This window comes from Dufourea novaeangliae, unplaced genomic scaffold, assembly GCF_001272555.1.
Source record: "Dufourea novaeangliae isolate 0120121106 unplaced genomic scaffold, ASM127255v1 scaffold329, whole genome shotgun sequence".
NCBI classification, from domain to species: Eukaryota; Metazoa; Arthropoda; class Insecta; order Hymenoptera; family Halictidae; genus Dufourea; species Dufourea novaeangliae.
Window position 1 is genome coordinate 3,242 of NW_015374214.1, and position 14,830 is coordinate 18,071.

A 14,830-nucleotide genomic window follows, 5' to 3' on the forward strand; every position below is an offset into this window, starting at 1 on the left:
CAAAACGAGAAAATCTTGGACATGTCCAATTTTCTTCTGAACGACTAATCAAATCTTTTTCCAATTTGTTTTTAAATCGTGTGGTTTTGAATGAGGAATTCAACTATGTAAATAATTTATTTAAAAAATATATTCTAAAATTTGATATTTTTTTCAGTAATTTTTCATGAAATAATTGAACCTAAGGTTCCTTATGGCGTCAAATATGTCGTAGATCTAAAAAGAGCTGTTATTGCATAGACGAGGTGCATCTAATGGTGCATCTAAAGGGTATCATTTCTGAAAATCAAAAGGCTGATACATAAAGTAAAACTTCGTCTGAATCATTCCATACAATCTTTACAATAATGAAATATAAACTCTCAAAAATTAACAATTTTCTCGAAAATTACCTTTATAAAAGAATTTCTATGTCCGCAACTAATAAAGATAAGAATATGATGTTTTCTTCAGTTTAGTTGTAAAGGATCGTTCTTTTTAAATCACTCTTTGTTCTATACGTAAAATTATTTTACCAATGCAAGAGTATTAAAAATATATTTTTGCAAATTTCATCTCCAATTCAAGTTTGAAAAAGCTGAAAAAGTATATATCCGTATTCTGTTATCTTTTCTTTTTAAAATCGCGCCGCCCCAACCACGGGAAAATACTAACCCAAACCGAACTCAAATCTCATTTTAATTTAATCAGAAATGAAGTCGGAGTAGGTTTGGTTTAGATTTCTCCTGGAGTGGGGGTACAGGGGGGGCGGCCTTCGCCTTTCCCCCACCCACGCAATCACTTAAAGAAGCAGATATGCTAATAATCTAATGTTTATAGTGAGTAGAATTTAAATTGTCAAGTTAAACACACACCTTTGTATTGCGAAATTTATTTGTTAATAAATTCTTAAAACGAGAGACATCTGAAATTTTCTCAAGATCACTACGGAGGATGACCTTGACAACATATTCCAAGGTCATGGTCATTGGAGCCTTTCAATACTTAAACTAACTGCTACACTTTGCAAACATTTTTTGTTATGTTACGCTGCTCTTGACCAGCGTAAAGCGACCGCTCCAAATTCAAGCGGGGAGCGTATTGCGGATAGAACCAGACCACCCTCTGCCCCGCAAAACATGGCTCGTCACACGCACTCGCAGGCAGACGAGCGCTCCTAGAGGAATCCCGAGAGATAGCAAACATTTGAATAGCGACTAACCGCGTCTTTTTCCGCGCCGAGCATCTACGCATAGTTACAGGGCCGTGGCGAGCGTTAGGCGACACCCGTCTCCGGAACCGTTTTCCCCTCCCTGACCAGGAGCCGCCATTAGATATTGGAAATCGGCCGAATATTGCGATAAGGGTCTCCTGCCCTACGAGAGGACCACACCGCAAAACAACGATGGAGGAACCGACCTCGTGAGGTGGGCGGTCGACTGTGGAGTCGGCAAACATCTAAACCAGCGGAGTCGGACCAGATTGGCAGTGACCGGCGCCTCCCTCTGCACAGGACTCCCAGCGGAGGTGGCGGCGGGAGAGACCCATCATCGGGGAGTACAGGCGCGTCCAGGGGACCGAATGCTGTTTTTTCTTTTTTTTTTTTTTGACGGGGGAAAACCTTGACGAAAGTGCACCGCCTCCGCTGGGGACGGAGACGGCCAATGCGGGGTTTCACCCGCTAAAAACCCGTACTCCAACCCGGCTCCAGGGAAGTTGGAAATATTGGCGGAGAAAACCTCAGGGCCCGAGGAGTCTCCGGATCAGTGGTGCACCTGAAGACTGGTGGATACTCTAGGGGTGATTCGCGGCGGGGGCACGGGGAACGGAACGGTAGAGTAACGGGGCAAGGAGGGTACCGCCGAACGTTACGGTCGATTACCAAAAGCCGGTAGATCATTTGGTTGCGAGCCTGTATCGTGCGTGCATTTAACTTGTATCAATCTTGAGCGACTACCGTGTGGCGACGAAACAAACACCTGTTAGCGGTAAGCCATCCACTTTCATCTCGGATGATTCTGTAATTGATTGCGTTAGAGTCGAATTAAAAGAACATCGGACAGCCTCCCACCTTCTGTGAGGGGCTGCGAATTCGCGGGCATGGCCGCGAATAGCGGAAGGGCGTATTTCCTCGGGTTTCCTTAAATAGTAGCGTACCGCGCATATCATCTAGCGGAGGCGCCGTAACCGAATCATTTGTTACGTAGTTTGTATTACGACGAGTACCGAATTTCGGACGAATATTCTTAGCGAATTGTTAACGTTTACCACCTGCTGTAGCGCTGCCCTCGAGGGTAGGCGCGTGGCGTTAATAAACGTCTGAATTAACGCAAAACGATCTCCGCTCATTCGCGAATCGCCTTCTACCGTGAGAAGACTAGACACATCCTACTTGCGAACCTCGACCATTGTGCGTGCTCGCCGGCAACCGCCACATTATTATGGTAGCCTCCACTCTAAGTAAATTTCGGAGGTCCTATCTGAAGTCCTACCCGATACCGATACTTGGGGAGTGCCTGGCGTCACACTCGTAGAGGCGTGAATAGTCGCGGGGTCGTGGGAGGAGCTTTGTTCGCGACTGACTGGGCCCCGAAAACCAAATTCCGCGTAACAGTTAATACTTTTTAATACAAAATTATATAATATAATTACTATTCTAAATTCTTACTCCATGGTATAACCAGTACCTACCATAAATGGAAAAATACTGTTGAACATAATTGTACACTGTTCATATATACTTTCTTACCGATGCAGTCAAATTTCCAACTTCAATTGTCAATTCTCACTGTATGGCGTCTCGCGGCTGCGCTTACAGAGCAAAGCTCTGCAATTTCACGCGACCATCAGTACGCCGACCCTCTCCTCTGAGAAGGAGCGACCCAATGCATAACGAGGTCGTAAACCGACGTCATCGCCTTCCAGATCCGCTCCATAGGACTCCCAGATTTAGACAAGTCCTATAATTAACAGTTCTGTAGTATTAATATTAACAAAATTTTCTTTATATGAAAAACGTTACCTTGTTTGGCTTTCAGGTTCTTATTCATTTGTTGATCCAAAACACAAAGTACGAACAGTGCAATATACGGCTGATGAAACTGGATTCCATGCTTCTTTAATAAATTACGAGGACACAATTGCCCAACCTGTTGATTCAGAAGCTGTGCGACTCGCCAAGGAGAAGCATTTTCTGCTTTATCATAAGATCGCCGAAGCGAATGCTCACGGTGTTACAGTAAATCTCCCTCGGGTAAATAATATTTTATTAGTTTTACTTTACTACATTAATACATTTTTGGAATGAATATCTTATATGAGATTGATTTTATCTAAATTATATTTTATATCTTTAATTAATAGTAGCACTAGAACTATTACAACATCTATTATGACTTCTCTGTAATTTCTTTAAAAAATTATTGGATTTTAGAACAGCGTATTTTTATGAAATTCTGCATGAATTGTAAAGGTCAGATGAATAGAAATTTTTTGTAGTTATTTTGTACTTTATGAAATTTCAAGACCATCACTGTTTTTTTTGAATAAAATAAAATATTTAATAAATTAAGTATTTAAAATAATGGTTGTAATTCACATTTCTGAACATTATTTATACTCGTCAATTTTTATGTACTGATTATTTAACAAAATTCTGTGTCTGATCTCTGTCGCTATCTTATCAGTATCGTTTGTAAAGCATTTATATTAATTAACGATATTCATTTGACAACGAATGAAGAATATACAAGGTGTGAATAAAAATGTGGAACACTTCCACTGAGTGGATTCTACACGCCAAACTAAGACAAAAATCAAGAATGACGGGATTGCGTTCAGAGCTTTGTTTCCGAGTTACATACTAAATGTTCAAAATACAGGCAAAATGCGCATGAAATAGGTTTGGCGCGATGAATTATACTACTCATAACAGTCGATTCCCAGTTGATACTTGATACCCGGTATTAATCGATGGCTTATCTAGAATGAAATACAATCACCGAGATGGTGCAGCCGGTGCGGACTGGCTATAGTACGGGATTAGCGACCCCAAGGTACCTGAGCTTGCATGAGTGAGTGCGGGTATGTGGGTGTACGAGGGCTGCGGCCAGTGCCGGCGGATATTCCCCGCACACCCTGCGCGGTAGGGGGCAAACCACCTAGCCTGAAGTTTGGCTCAGCACTCAATCGGATCGGCTGTCGCCCACTCGATAGGAGTGACGTAGAATATTTTGTACTTTGGCGGCAAGAGGTAGATTGAAAAATGTGAAAAGGAAAGGAGAGGGAGAGGGAGCGTTTCGTCCTGGGCCTGCTAGTGGACTCGTCGGTAAGGCTTTCTAGCAGACCCTGCCTTAGACGCGGGGATATACGATGCTCGATTAAGGACGTATATATACGAACGAGGAAGGCTTTAGGTAGTTGCGGGAAAGGTATCAACTCGGTAGACCTCTGATGGGCGAACCGGCGGAAAATACATATATAGTAATGGATATGTCAGCAAAAAACAAACAGGACGGGAACAAAATGGAGACGACATGGTAGAGACACTGGGAGTAGACAAGGATTAAATTAGCGGCCGAAAAACCGACGAGGCGGCAGTAGCGGAGCAGTAGGAAAGCAAGGCCCCGTAACGCGCAGTCGAAGCAGCAGCACGACTCGCGCAGGTGGAGACACCGAACAATGTCCCAGTAAGGGGATATCCCCAGGTCGCAATCCGCACTGTCGAGGGCGAGTTTCGTCGAGCGAGTCCGGAAGAAAGAGAGGGAGACCGGCGAAGAGGTCGCTCAAACTGGACGATTCCGAGGAGAAGGAGGAGCCGACAGCCAAGACGACTGCGCCCCTCTCCCGCCCTGTCACGGAGAGCAAATTAAAGGACGACCTCCGCCTCCAGTCCTCGGGCTACCTGCTAGCACAGATACAAGAAGGAATGAACGGGGTGGAGGACATGGCCACGTTCTCCAGACTGAAGGACTGTACGTGCAGGACCTACGGGTGGTCGCATGTACGACCAGAGCAACGACGCGGGAGTTGCACACAAGGCTCGCAGCAGCCGCTGATGCCCAAAGGCTGGGGCAGGAGAACCACCACTTCAGGGCCTAAGTGAGAGACCTGGTGGGCGAGATGGCCAAGCAGCGGCCATCTATGAGGGAGGAGACGGCCCGCAACAGAGCGACAAAGGGGACGGAGATAGCAGAGCCCCCTCGCCCCCGCCCCCCAAAGAAAGGACAACGGTAGCGGTTCCGGGAGGGCTCCTTGAGCAGTTTGGAGCTTTCCTGGAACAGAAGCTCCAAAAAGGGCACAGGGCTCCTTCACCGCTGCCCGTCCCAAAAGAGGCGGGTGAAATAAGAAGGGCGAAAGGGGAAAGGCTCCTGGTCGAGAGTGGTGGGGAGAAAGAGAGGAGGGTTGCCATAAAGACCGCTGCTTTGACTCACCCCACTGCCGCCTCGGACCAACAGAGGACGAGGAAGGTCCCTCCTCCAGCAAAGGGGGGGAAAGGGGGTAATGTGAGCGTGCGACGTCGTCCTCCCCAAAGAAGGTGGCAACCTGTGGCGGCCTGCCATGACGGCAGCGGTCACGCTGACCGTCCCCCCAGGCGTGGAAATAACGTTCGCCCAGTCGTTATGTCCATGACCAGGGAAAAGATCTCCCAGCCTGATGTCGGCATCACGGAGGTCCGCTCCAAGCAAGCAGTCAAGAGAGACCATTCGCCTCACCGAGGCACTGGATGAAACTGGAGTCTGTGTCACCCGACCCACGAAGCGCGCAGAACTGCACGTAAGTGGACTGGACGACTCGGTTCAGGAGAAGGAGGTAGAGACGGGAGAAATCCGATCCTCTCCCTCAGGAATAGGAACCCTCTGGGTACAGTGGCCGTTGACCGAAAGATCCTTCAAAAGGGAGGGTAATGGCGGTAATGGACTGTGGTGCGTGTCGAGGCACTGGCAGCCAGGCCTCCGCAGTGCTATCGCTGCCTGCAGTACGGGCACGTGAGGCAGCAGTGCACGAGCGCCATGGACAGGTTGCATCGCTACTGCAAATGCGACGGCCTGACTTAATGAGCGAGCCAGTGCTCAGCGGGACTAAAGTGTCCGCTGTGTACAGACCTTGGAATGCCGGCCAGGCACTGGCTTGGGATCAATGGCAGTAGCGGCCAAGGGGGCTGATACTGCTGCAAAGGAGGCAAAACCAGCTCGTCTAGAAGGATGCATGGAAGAGGCCATGGACACAGCCTTGAAATGACGGACCGAGTCTGCCAGACCAATCTGAACCATGCTCGCAGGGCACAGGACCTGCTAATGCAAACCCTGCGGGCGATAAGTAGGCGTACGTTTAGGTAGGGACACAAGGAGTTTTTGGATGGCAAGGGAAATGAGAGGGGAGTGTCCTGTAAGCCCCTACTTATTTAACCTGGTAACGGCTGATCTGGTGAGCGAGCTAGGGAGAGGAGGATTGAGACTGCGGGGGGTGGGGTGTGTGGAGGGTAAAATATACTCCTTGGCATGTACGGACGACATGGTGTTGCTGGCTGAGGATGAGGAGGGAATGAAAGCGATGGTAAGAAAGCTAGATGGATACCTAGAGAGATACAGATTGGAATTGAACGTCGCAAAATCCAAGGTAATGAAATTTAAGACCGTAGGTGGTAGGGGTGAAAAGTGTGGACTGAAGATTGAGGGGAGGAAAAATAGGGAGGGTTAAAGAAATAAAATATCCAGGGTATACGCTTCAAAGAAACGGCGGACAAAATAATGAAGCAGGGAGGGATAGGCAAGGGCAAATTTGGGAAGACTGGGAAAGGAGGCTTTGGCTGTTTGATAAACTAGTATGGGCAGTAAGGATCTACGGTGCAGAAGTATGGGGGTGGAAAGAAAGGAAACAAATGGAAACGATGCAAGAGGAGTGGTTGAAATGGACGCTAGGACTATAGACGCATTGGTATCTGATAAGAGAGGAATATTGAGAGGAAACGGGCGAAGAAGAGAGTGGAGCTTTGAACAGAACATAATGATGTGGGAGAGTAAATGGGAATGTGAGAACGTGTTGAGAGGAAATAAGGGATAGAGGAAAGTCGAAATGGGAGGACGAAAAAATAAAATTCTTTAAAAACAGAGGTATAGAGATGAAGGAAGTTGAGAGAAGGAAGGGTGGGTTGAGTTAGAATATTCACAATTGGAAGGAAGGGACAAGAAGTGGCGAGAGAAAGAGCATTACGGAAGGATATGGGAATCAAGGGACAACAGGTGGTTCAAAATGATAAGGGTGAGGGAAGTTTCAAAGTACCTGATGGAGGAATGGAGCGAGGATAGATGGGAAAGGGCAATACGATTCAGATTAGGAAACGAAATGGGAGAAGCGAGGTATTTGGAAACAGCAGAAAATAGTGTGCAGAATTTGCGGAGAGGAGGAAAAGGCTTGGGAGCATGTTTGGGATAGATGTGGAGGGAGAAGAAGGAATTGCGGATGCTGGTAGGAGGACATTGTGAAAATTCTGGGGGGCGAGAGATGGAGAACAGTGGCTAAGTGTTGCACGAGGTGTCTAGAGGGGTGCCGGGAGGGGTAGAAGGGAGATGAGAATGGAGGAGTGTTAAAAAGGATGAAAGCGAGGAAGGAGGGACAGAAGAGCGAAGGTGGGAGTCACAAGCGAAGGATATGTACTTTAGAATAAGACATAGAATAAATAGAGATGTAAAAGAGACTGACGTTAACTATAGAATATATGCGTCCGCTTAATTTATTTATTTTAATTAATTTAATTTATTAACGAAGTGCGCGCGCGCTCTCTCTCGCTCCTCCACTCTCAACTCCCCTCTCTTTCTCTCTATTATAAAAATTGAAATTGTACAAGGAGGGCAACAAGAGCCTTGTAATCCCTACGAGGACACAATAAATCACTACTACTACTACTAGTACTTATACGTAAATTTTCTCCAGCATTCAGAGATGTTTCTAAATGTAATTATCGTTTACATTTCCCGAAATCGGATTAAATGAATTATATCAACCGATTTTGCTGTGCTTTTCTTCCACAAGGACATAGCTCATACTTGAAACATACTCGTCTTTGTTGCTACGAACATTTTGAAACAGTAACTTTCATCTAACGATTCTATATTTTGTTTTACAGGATTCCGTAAGCGTGGGGAGAGCGAAAGACAGACACCTTCAGCTTTATCACAAAATTGCAGATGAACATGCCGCGATAGCCGCACAAAGACAAGCAGAACGATTAGTATACGAAGCTACTTCTGTGGTAAACGATGTAAATCCAGATCATGCCTATTAACGTTTATAAATCCTAACAAACATGCTGCTAAATTGTAAGGAAGCCACCACAAAGTCGAACGTTACAATAATTACTCCTTCAACGCGAGCCATATCTACCAAAATTTCAAATTGTCTACATCACTTCAAAAATTTAAGAAAAAACAGAATACCCATATGCTTAGTACCGGAGTTAATTTTGTATAAGGAATCGTTGCAGAAAACGAACAACGAAGCTCGCCAGTTTTTTAGTTATTTAACTTTATTATCTCTACAACTATGTACACTCTTACAACTAATGAATAATAAAGCAAAGGAGAATTTAAAAGATTGCTCAGAAGTGCTTTTATTCGACCAGTCACCGATAAGAGCAAATTTGAAATGCTCCGCAACAGTTAAATTTTGAGAATTGGGAGAATGTTGTGGCCACTTGTCAACACATTGCAAAACGCAAGTTGCATTTTAAAGGGAGATGATGCTATGGTTAGAATTAACAAGAGTGCGATGGAGAATCGTAGGAACATGTAAGTTTTACTGGAAAAGAGGGCCTTAGAGGTAAGACACTAATTAAAGGTTAATACATCGACATGTGTCTCGCAATATCCCAATCTTCGCGGTTCTGATTCCCGATCGTGTGTCAATGGGGATCATAGTACTTAATTACAGTAAAGAATTATGCGCGTTGAAACTTTTATGGTCTATTCCGTCCGTTATGTATACGTATCCCATAAGGAGTCTTTCTACTCTTGCCACCGTGAAAAATGGTAAATACATATGAATTTCTTTAACCCCAGAATGGACGGTGAAATGCCGTGGATGACAGTTCTCATCCATGCGAATTAAACTATTAACCGTCTCCTTTATAATGAAGGGTTAGATTACTGATTCTAAAGTCTGTTTTGTAAACAGCATTTTATAACTCAGTATAGCTATTTGTTTCGTGTGTTGCGGTTGAGCGATTTTATAACCTATGAAAACAGTTTGGAGGAGAATTCTCATTCACCCAACCTTACCTATTTGTATTTTTGTTCGAAGTATTTTATTTTTTACGTTTGTTTCCACGATTCTGCATGCGATCGAGTAAACACGATCTCCGTACAAAAATTCGCGCGAACCGTTGGTAGGTTGACGGCCGCCAGTCGCTCGCCGACCTTCCATGGTGAGAGCGTTTCACACGATTGTGGAGGAACCTTTTTTCTGCCCAACCCTCCACCTATGTTTTAAGACTTCCGTGACGATCGGCACATTCGATTGATGTCAGCGAGTCGCGTTTCGCGATAACCACCAACATCGAGAAAATGTACCGACAAATTCGCGTCGATGAGCGTGACGCAGAAACTCAGTTTATTCTGTGGTTTCAAGGAGTGCAAGTCGGCAGAGAGTGGTCCGGTTCTCAGTTCTTCCGCGCTCGATTCAAATTTCGGGCCGGGAGGGGCACGACGCAAAATGCGTCGTAACAATACATATTTGTTATATACAGGGTGGCCCACATAACTCTTATCAGCTCAATATCTTGAAAACTATGTCATCGATTTTTAAGTTCCTGGTCTTAAATTGCATGAATCTGAAGGGCCTTTCTAACTATATAAACGTGAAGTGCCCCCCTCTTCCCCTTTAAGGGGGGGGGGCGGGGGTACCTTCATAATTTTAAATGGAACCCCCTATAAAACGTTACATATTTAGATTCTACAGGAAAGAACAAGTAAATTTTGTCTGAAACATTTTTTTGTCAGATATTTCCATGATGAGATATAACAGTTTGAAGTTTCGACTTGTAGGTACTTACTCGAAGCGCTCGGAAATTGCGTTATTGAATTATACGCGCTTGAGTCCTTTGCTTACTCGCGATGAAATAAAATGTTCTTTAAATTAAATGTTCAAAATGTCCACCACGGGCTTGTAAACATTTATTTACTCGAAACATACCTAAACACCGCCGGTCAAATGACCGGTTTTAGATACGGTACAAATAGATATATAAAAGTTTCGGTACGGTTAGTGTTAAAGTTTCAAGTCAGGTTTACAACCGAATCAATGCAAATTTGTTATATAAAGTTATTCTTAGTATTACGGCTTCGTATAGCTTTGTGTATTTACTAATACAACCATAAATTGCATTAGGGCACAGTATTCATGACTTACACACCCCTAAAAAGGGATTCTACCACTTTATATCTGCTCCGAAACTTCCAAGACCGTATACTTTAAACGGGTGTGACTCCGCCAATTCTGGTCGGATCAACTTTAAACTTTCACACAATATTTCTAAAATGATGTACTGTAAGAAAATATTAAAACCCAAAAATCGTTTTTTTTTTCAAAATTTATAGGTAGGCATAATCCCTTAAAATATACTTGAAAACTTGTGATGTGTGGTGCTTTCCTTTTTTATAATATTATATGAAACCATCAATAAAAATACTGTACCGCACATCGCAAATCTGCAAGTATATTTTAAGCTATTTAAATGTTAAAACATTTTTAACATTTATTACCTATACATACTGCAACGAAATATTGAAGATCGTGAACAAAAAATTGGTTATCCTATGTTTCTAAGCGTTCACGTTACATGTACAGTAATGTCTTGATAAGTATGAGCCGGCTCGTCCACGATAAGTGTGAAGTCATCATCCCTACCACTGGGGAAGAGGGCCGTGGAACCAGTCAAGCGTATAATTTTTTTCCCGACGCGCCGCAGCAGCTTCCCTTTCACGAGGCGACGACTAAACGAGGGAAACAAATGCAACGATGAAACGTTTTGTTTTTAGTTCTTTGTTAACGAAACTTTTACGAACATATTCGTGAAATTTTTCTGATTAAAATGATACCAAACACGATATAATTTGGACCATATTTACTTATGATTTATCAGATGCGATAATGAAAAAATATAAACTATTAACACTTTCTACATGATTAAATAGGATCCAAATTATGTCGTATTTGGTATCATGTTAATCAGAAAAATCTCACCAATATAAGAGTAAAAGTTTCATTAACAACGAATCAAAAATAAAAAAGTTTCATCGTTGCATTAGCGTTGTATCACCGATACCCAGGAATGTAATATTTTCTTGATCTCCCCTCATTCAGCCGTCGCGTGAACTCGTCGAAAAAAGTCTCTATCTTCTCACCGACTGGCACGACAGACTCGACGGTCAGAGCGGGGAAATGTGGTAGTCGCCAACGAACCCTTCATTACCCCGATGGTTTTTCCATGTACTCAAAAACCCGACCGTTCGCCGAGACAGCTTTCACTCGGATTCCGAAGGACGCCATGATGTCTTTTTGCAATATCCCGATTTCCCACACAGCCCTTTTCCAAATACCTAATGTCGCCAAGATGTCTTCCCATGATATCCCTATTTCCTAGGTTATCCTTTTCTAAATTCCTTAAACTTAGCGTCCACCCCGTCCATACCGGAACCCCTTTAAATACTGGTTCCAAACAGGGGATGAGACAATCATTTTCCAAACTTCAGCAACATCACAACGTCACTCTGTCCAATTGTATTCATATTTGTAAATAATAGTTAAATAAAACGTATTAAAACCTGATTCTGAGTTACCTCGACGACACCGGCGAATGAAATTAGCTGGATCACCTCCAGTCACACGTATTTTTATTATTGGCCGAAACGGTACACACACAATTGGACTGTGTGGCAAAGAGAACGAACGAGACACATCGAGACCGAGTAAGATAACGCGAACTGCAGCGAGTACAATCTAACCATTGGCCGGTGGGAGCATCGCAGGCGGACTCACGCAGTCGAATCGAATGGAAAGAGATGCTTTCTCTTTTTGTTTTTTACTCGCTTGTCCTTTTCTATATTGGAACATTACAAACGCAAGCTGCCGAGACTCGAGCTTCGAGCAAAAAACTGATTGACGAGGTGCTGACAACTGGTCGCCTCCAGCGTGAATGTGACTTCGCAGAACCGAGGCATTCACACTTATCAAGACATTACTGTAGTATTCATAATCCCATAAAAGGTCATATAAAAATGTTCAATCAGACACTCCTACAGGTATAAATGACACCACTGAGATGGGTACGAGACCTGTCGATATTGTTTCCAAACCTCATTTAAGCAATATAGAGTTCAACTAGTACGATCAGCCGACCATAAATTATGAGATTATCATATAATTACAATTGTATTATAGTCGCTTGTGCGTATATTACGTGTACTTCCACCGCGTGTAATTCTTTGCGTAATACCTTACTATTCCAGCGATGGATTTGTGTCTATCAACAAAAAAGATAAGTTTACAATAATATTTATATTTTATTTTATAGTACCACACTTATGATTATAATTATATTTATCTAGTGTGAGTGCGACGGGTGTGAGTGTGCGTGTGCGTGTGCGCATGTGCGTGCGTGTGCTTACGGAGCAGTTAATTTGAAATCGCGCAATGCCAAGTAAAGACAAAAAAAGTAAACACTGTCATCGCGCGACAGTTGGCGAGGAGTGGAACGTGTGAGTGTGTATTTAAGGTCAACGGGCACCTGAGTTTAAAATCGGCAGCGATTTTGCGCTTGAAGAAAGGACAGTACGTTGTACGCTTTGAGACGAATTGGTATGCGAGAGACGTGTGTTACGGTTGTTGTTACGGTTTGCCTAGTGTTACCGTTTTGTTCTTTTACTTATATTATTTCAACATTTATATTATTCTTACTTTTATTTTTATTTGTATTATAATACAAATAAAACCTACATTTATATATTTATTTCCCTTTAGACATACATAAGCAAAAGATTATTCAGCATCGTGTATACATGGACCAACTGTAACTGTTTACGTTACGGCGAAACTTCTACTCAAAAGTTAGGAAGCGAAATTAAAGAATGATTAAACAAAAAAAAGATAAGTTCATAGCAATCTCAATATGTTATCTCATATTATTATTATACAAAAGCCAGGTAACATCGTATATGCGTGAACCAATTGCAACGATTGTTGAACACGCAAAAGATATCATTAACAAAAAAATCGAGTTTGGAAAATGCTTCACAAATTAATATTTTTTAACTTTTCATTTAACCAAGAGGTTACGCGTAAAGCCAACAAATAGTAAAAGATTAAAGATAGATTTATAACGTAACATTTTAATCTAATAGATTTTTGTATGAATGTTTTTATAATTATATCCTGCATTAGTTAAAATAACAGTAATATCTAACTGTAAGAATACTTTTGTTAATAACTGTTTAATAACTGTTGAATAATTATGTATATACAATAATACAAAATTGAAATATTCGAGGAGGAAATAATTCATCTCATTTGTTTAGTAAATGCCTCACAAATTAATATATTCCAAGATTTTATTTTACTGAGAGGTTACAAAGTGAAATTACAAAATAATTAAAAATAACAAAATAAAATCGTTGTACTGGGATTCGGAATAGGGTCTTCTGACTCCAGTTCAAGCGCTTAGATTGCCGGGCGTCGCGTCGAAAAAGGTTCGAACGGGCTTTCCTCATTGTTTACATTGCCGGGTGACGAAAGACCCGAACGGGCAGCGCACACAGCAGGGAGGTAAAGTGGAAGACGACGTTGGTGATAGCGGGTGACGACGGTAGGACATAGTGGGGGAAGCCTTTTTGTCCCACGTCCCACTATTCTGGCATAACTGATTATGGGTTATAGCCCGTCCCAGCATAGACATAAGTCTATGCGTCCCAGTTACTAGAAACATTCTGTATAGCTCTACTCCGAAAAAGTAAAAGCTGAGAATCTTGTATAACTTCACAATGTGTAGCAGAATAAACATATTATTGGATTTTAATGTGTTGTACTTACTTCTACGACTTTGAATCTGACAGTTGAATAAATAACTATTGTTAATGACTAACCTTTACATAATCAATTAAACTCTCAACTATTAAACTCCACACACTTCCGGTACAATTTTTTAAATGGCTTGTGTCGATGCTTTAAAAGGGTATGGAAAACCACTCTAAGAATCCCTGATTGCAAGAAATTTTAAAGGAATAGGGTAGGTTTTAATAAAGTAGTAGAGGTTCAACGATGCCTTCCTATTTCGACATCTTTTTTCATAATCTTAAATTGTTGTAAAAAGTACTAATACGTTGATTACATCAATATCCTCCAATATTAATAATGTATTAAACGGGTAACATTAAAATATTTTTATAAAATGCTAAAAATAAGTTTTCATCAGACAATGATACGCACAAAGGAATATTATGAATATACGCTACAATAGTACTAAAAACTGTCTACTGTAGTAACAATATAATAAAAAAATATACAAATTAATATGTTGCTCGTCGTTGCACTGTAAAAAGAATACTCTAAAAAATTTCTGTTGTAATAATAATTTACTAACAAAAATTAACAGTTATGCCAGTATTTATAAAAATACTCAGAACTTGAGTACAGCCATAATATAATAACGCATAAGCAAACGTTTAAAAATGTCCTACTATGATATAACAGTATCGTACTAAAAATACGAACAACGTTTATTTATAACAGTAATGACATATAAATTATTTCATCATTATCTTATCATTACAGTCGATATGCTGTTGTTAAAACATAAATATTT

The 14,830-nt window shown here is 42.0% G+C and overlaps 1 protein-coding gene across 1 annotated transcript; it reads left to right on the top strand.

The window, feature by feature from the left end:
* Nucleotides 1-3,017: 3,017 nt before the first annotated feature.
* Nucleotides 3,018-8,465, top strand: LOC107192347 (the record flags this gene model as incomplete). Its single annotated transcript, XM_015581574.1, has 2 exons — nt 3,018-3,232; nt 8,105-8,465. Coding segments are annotated over 2 exons (374 nt in total), but the record flags the coding sequence as incomplete, so codon positions are not given.
* Between the last annotated feature and the right edge of the window lie 6,365 nt (nt 8,466-14,830).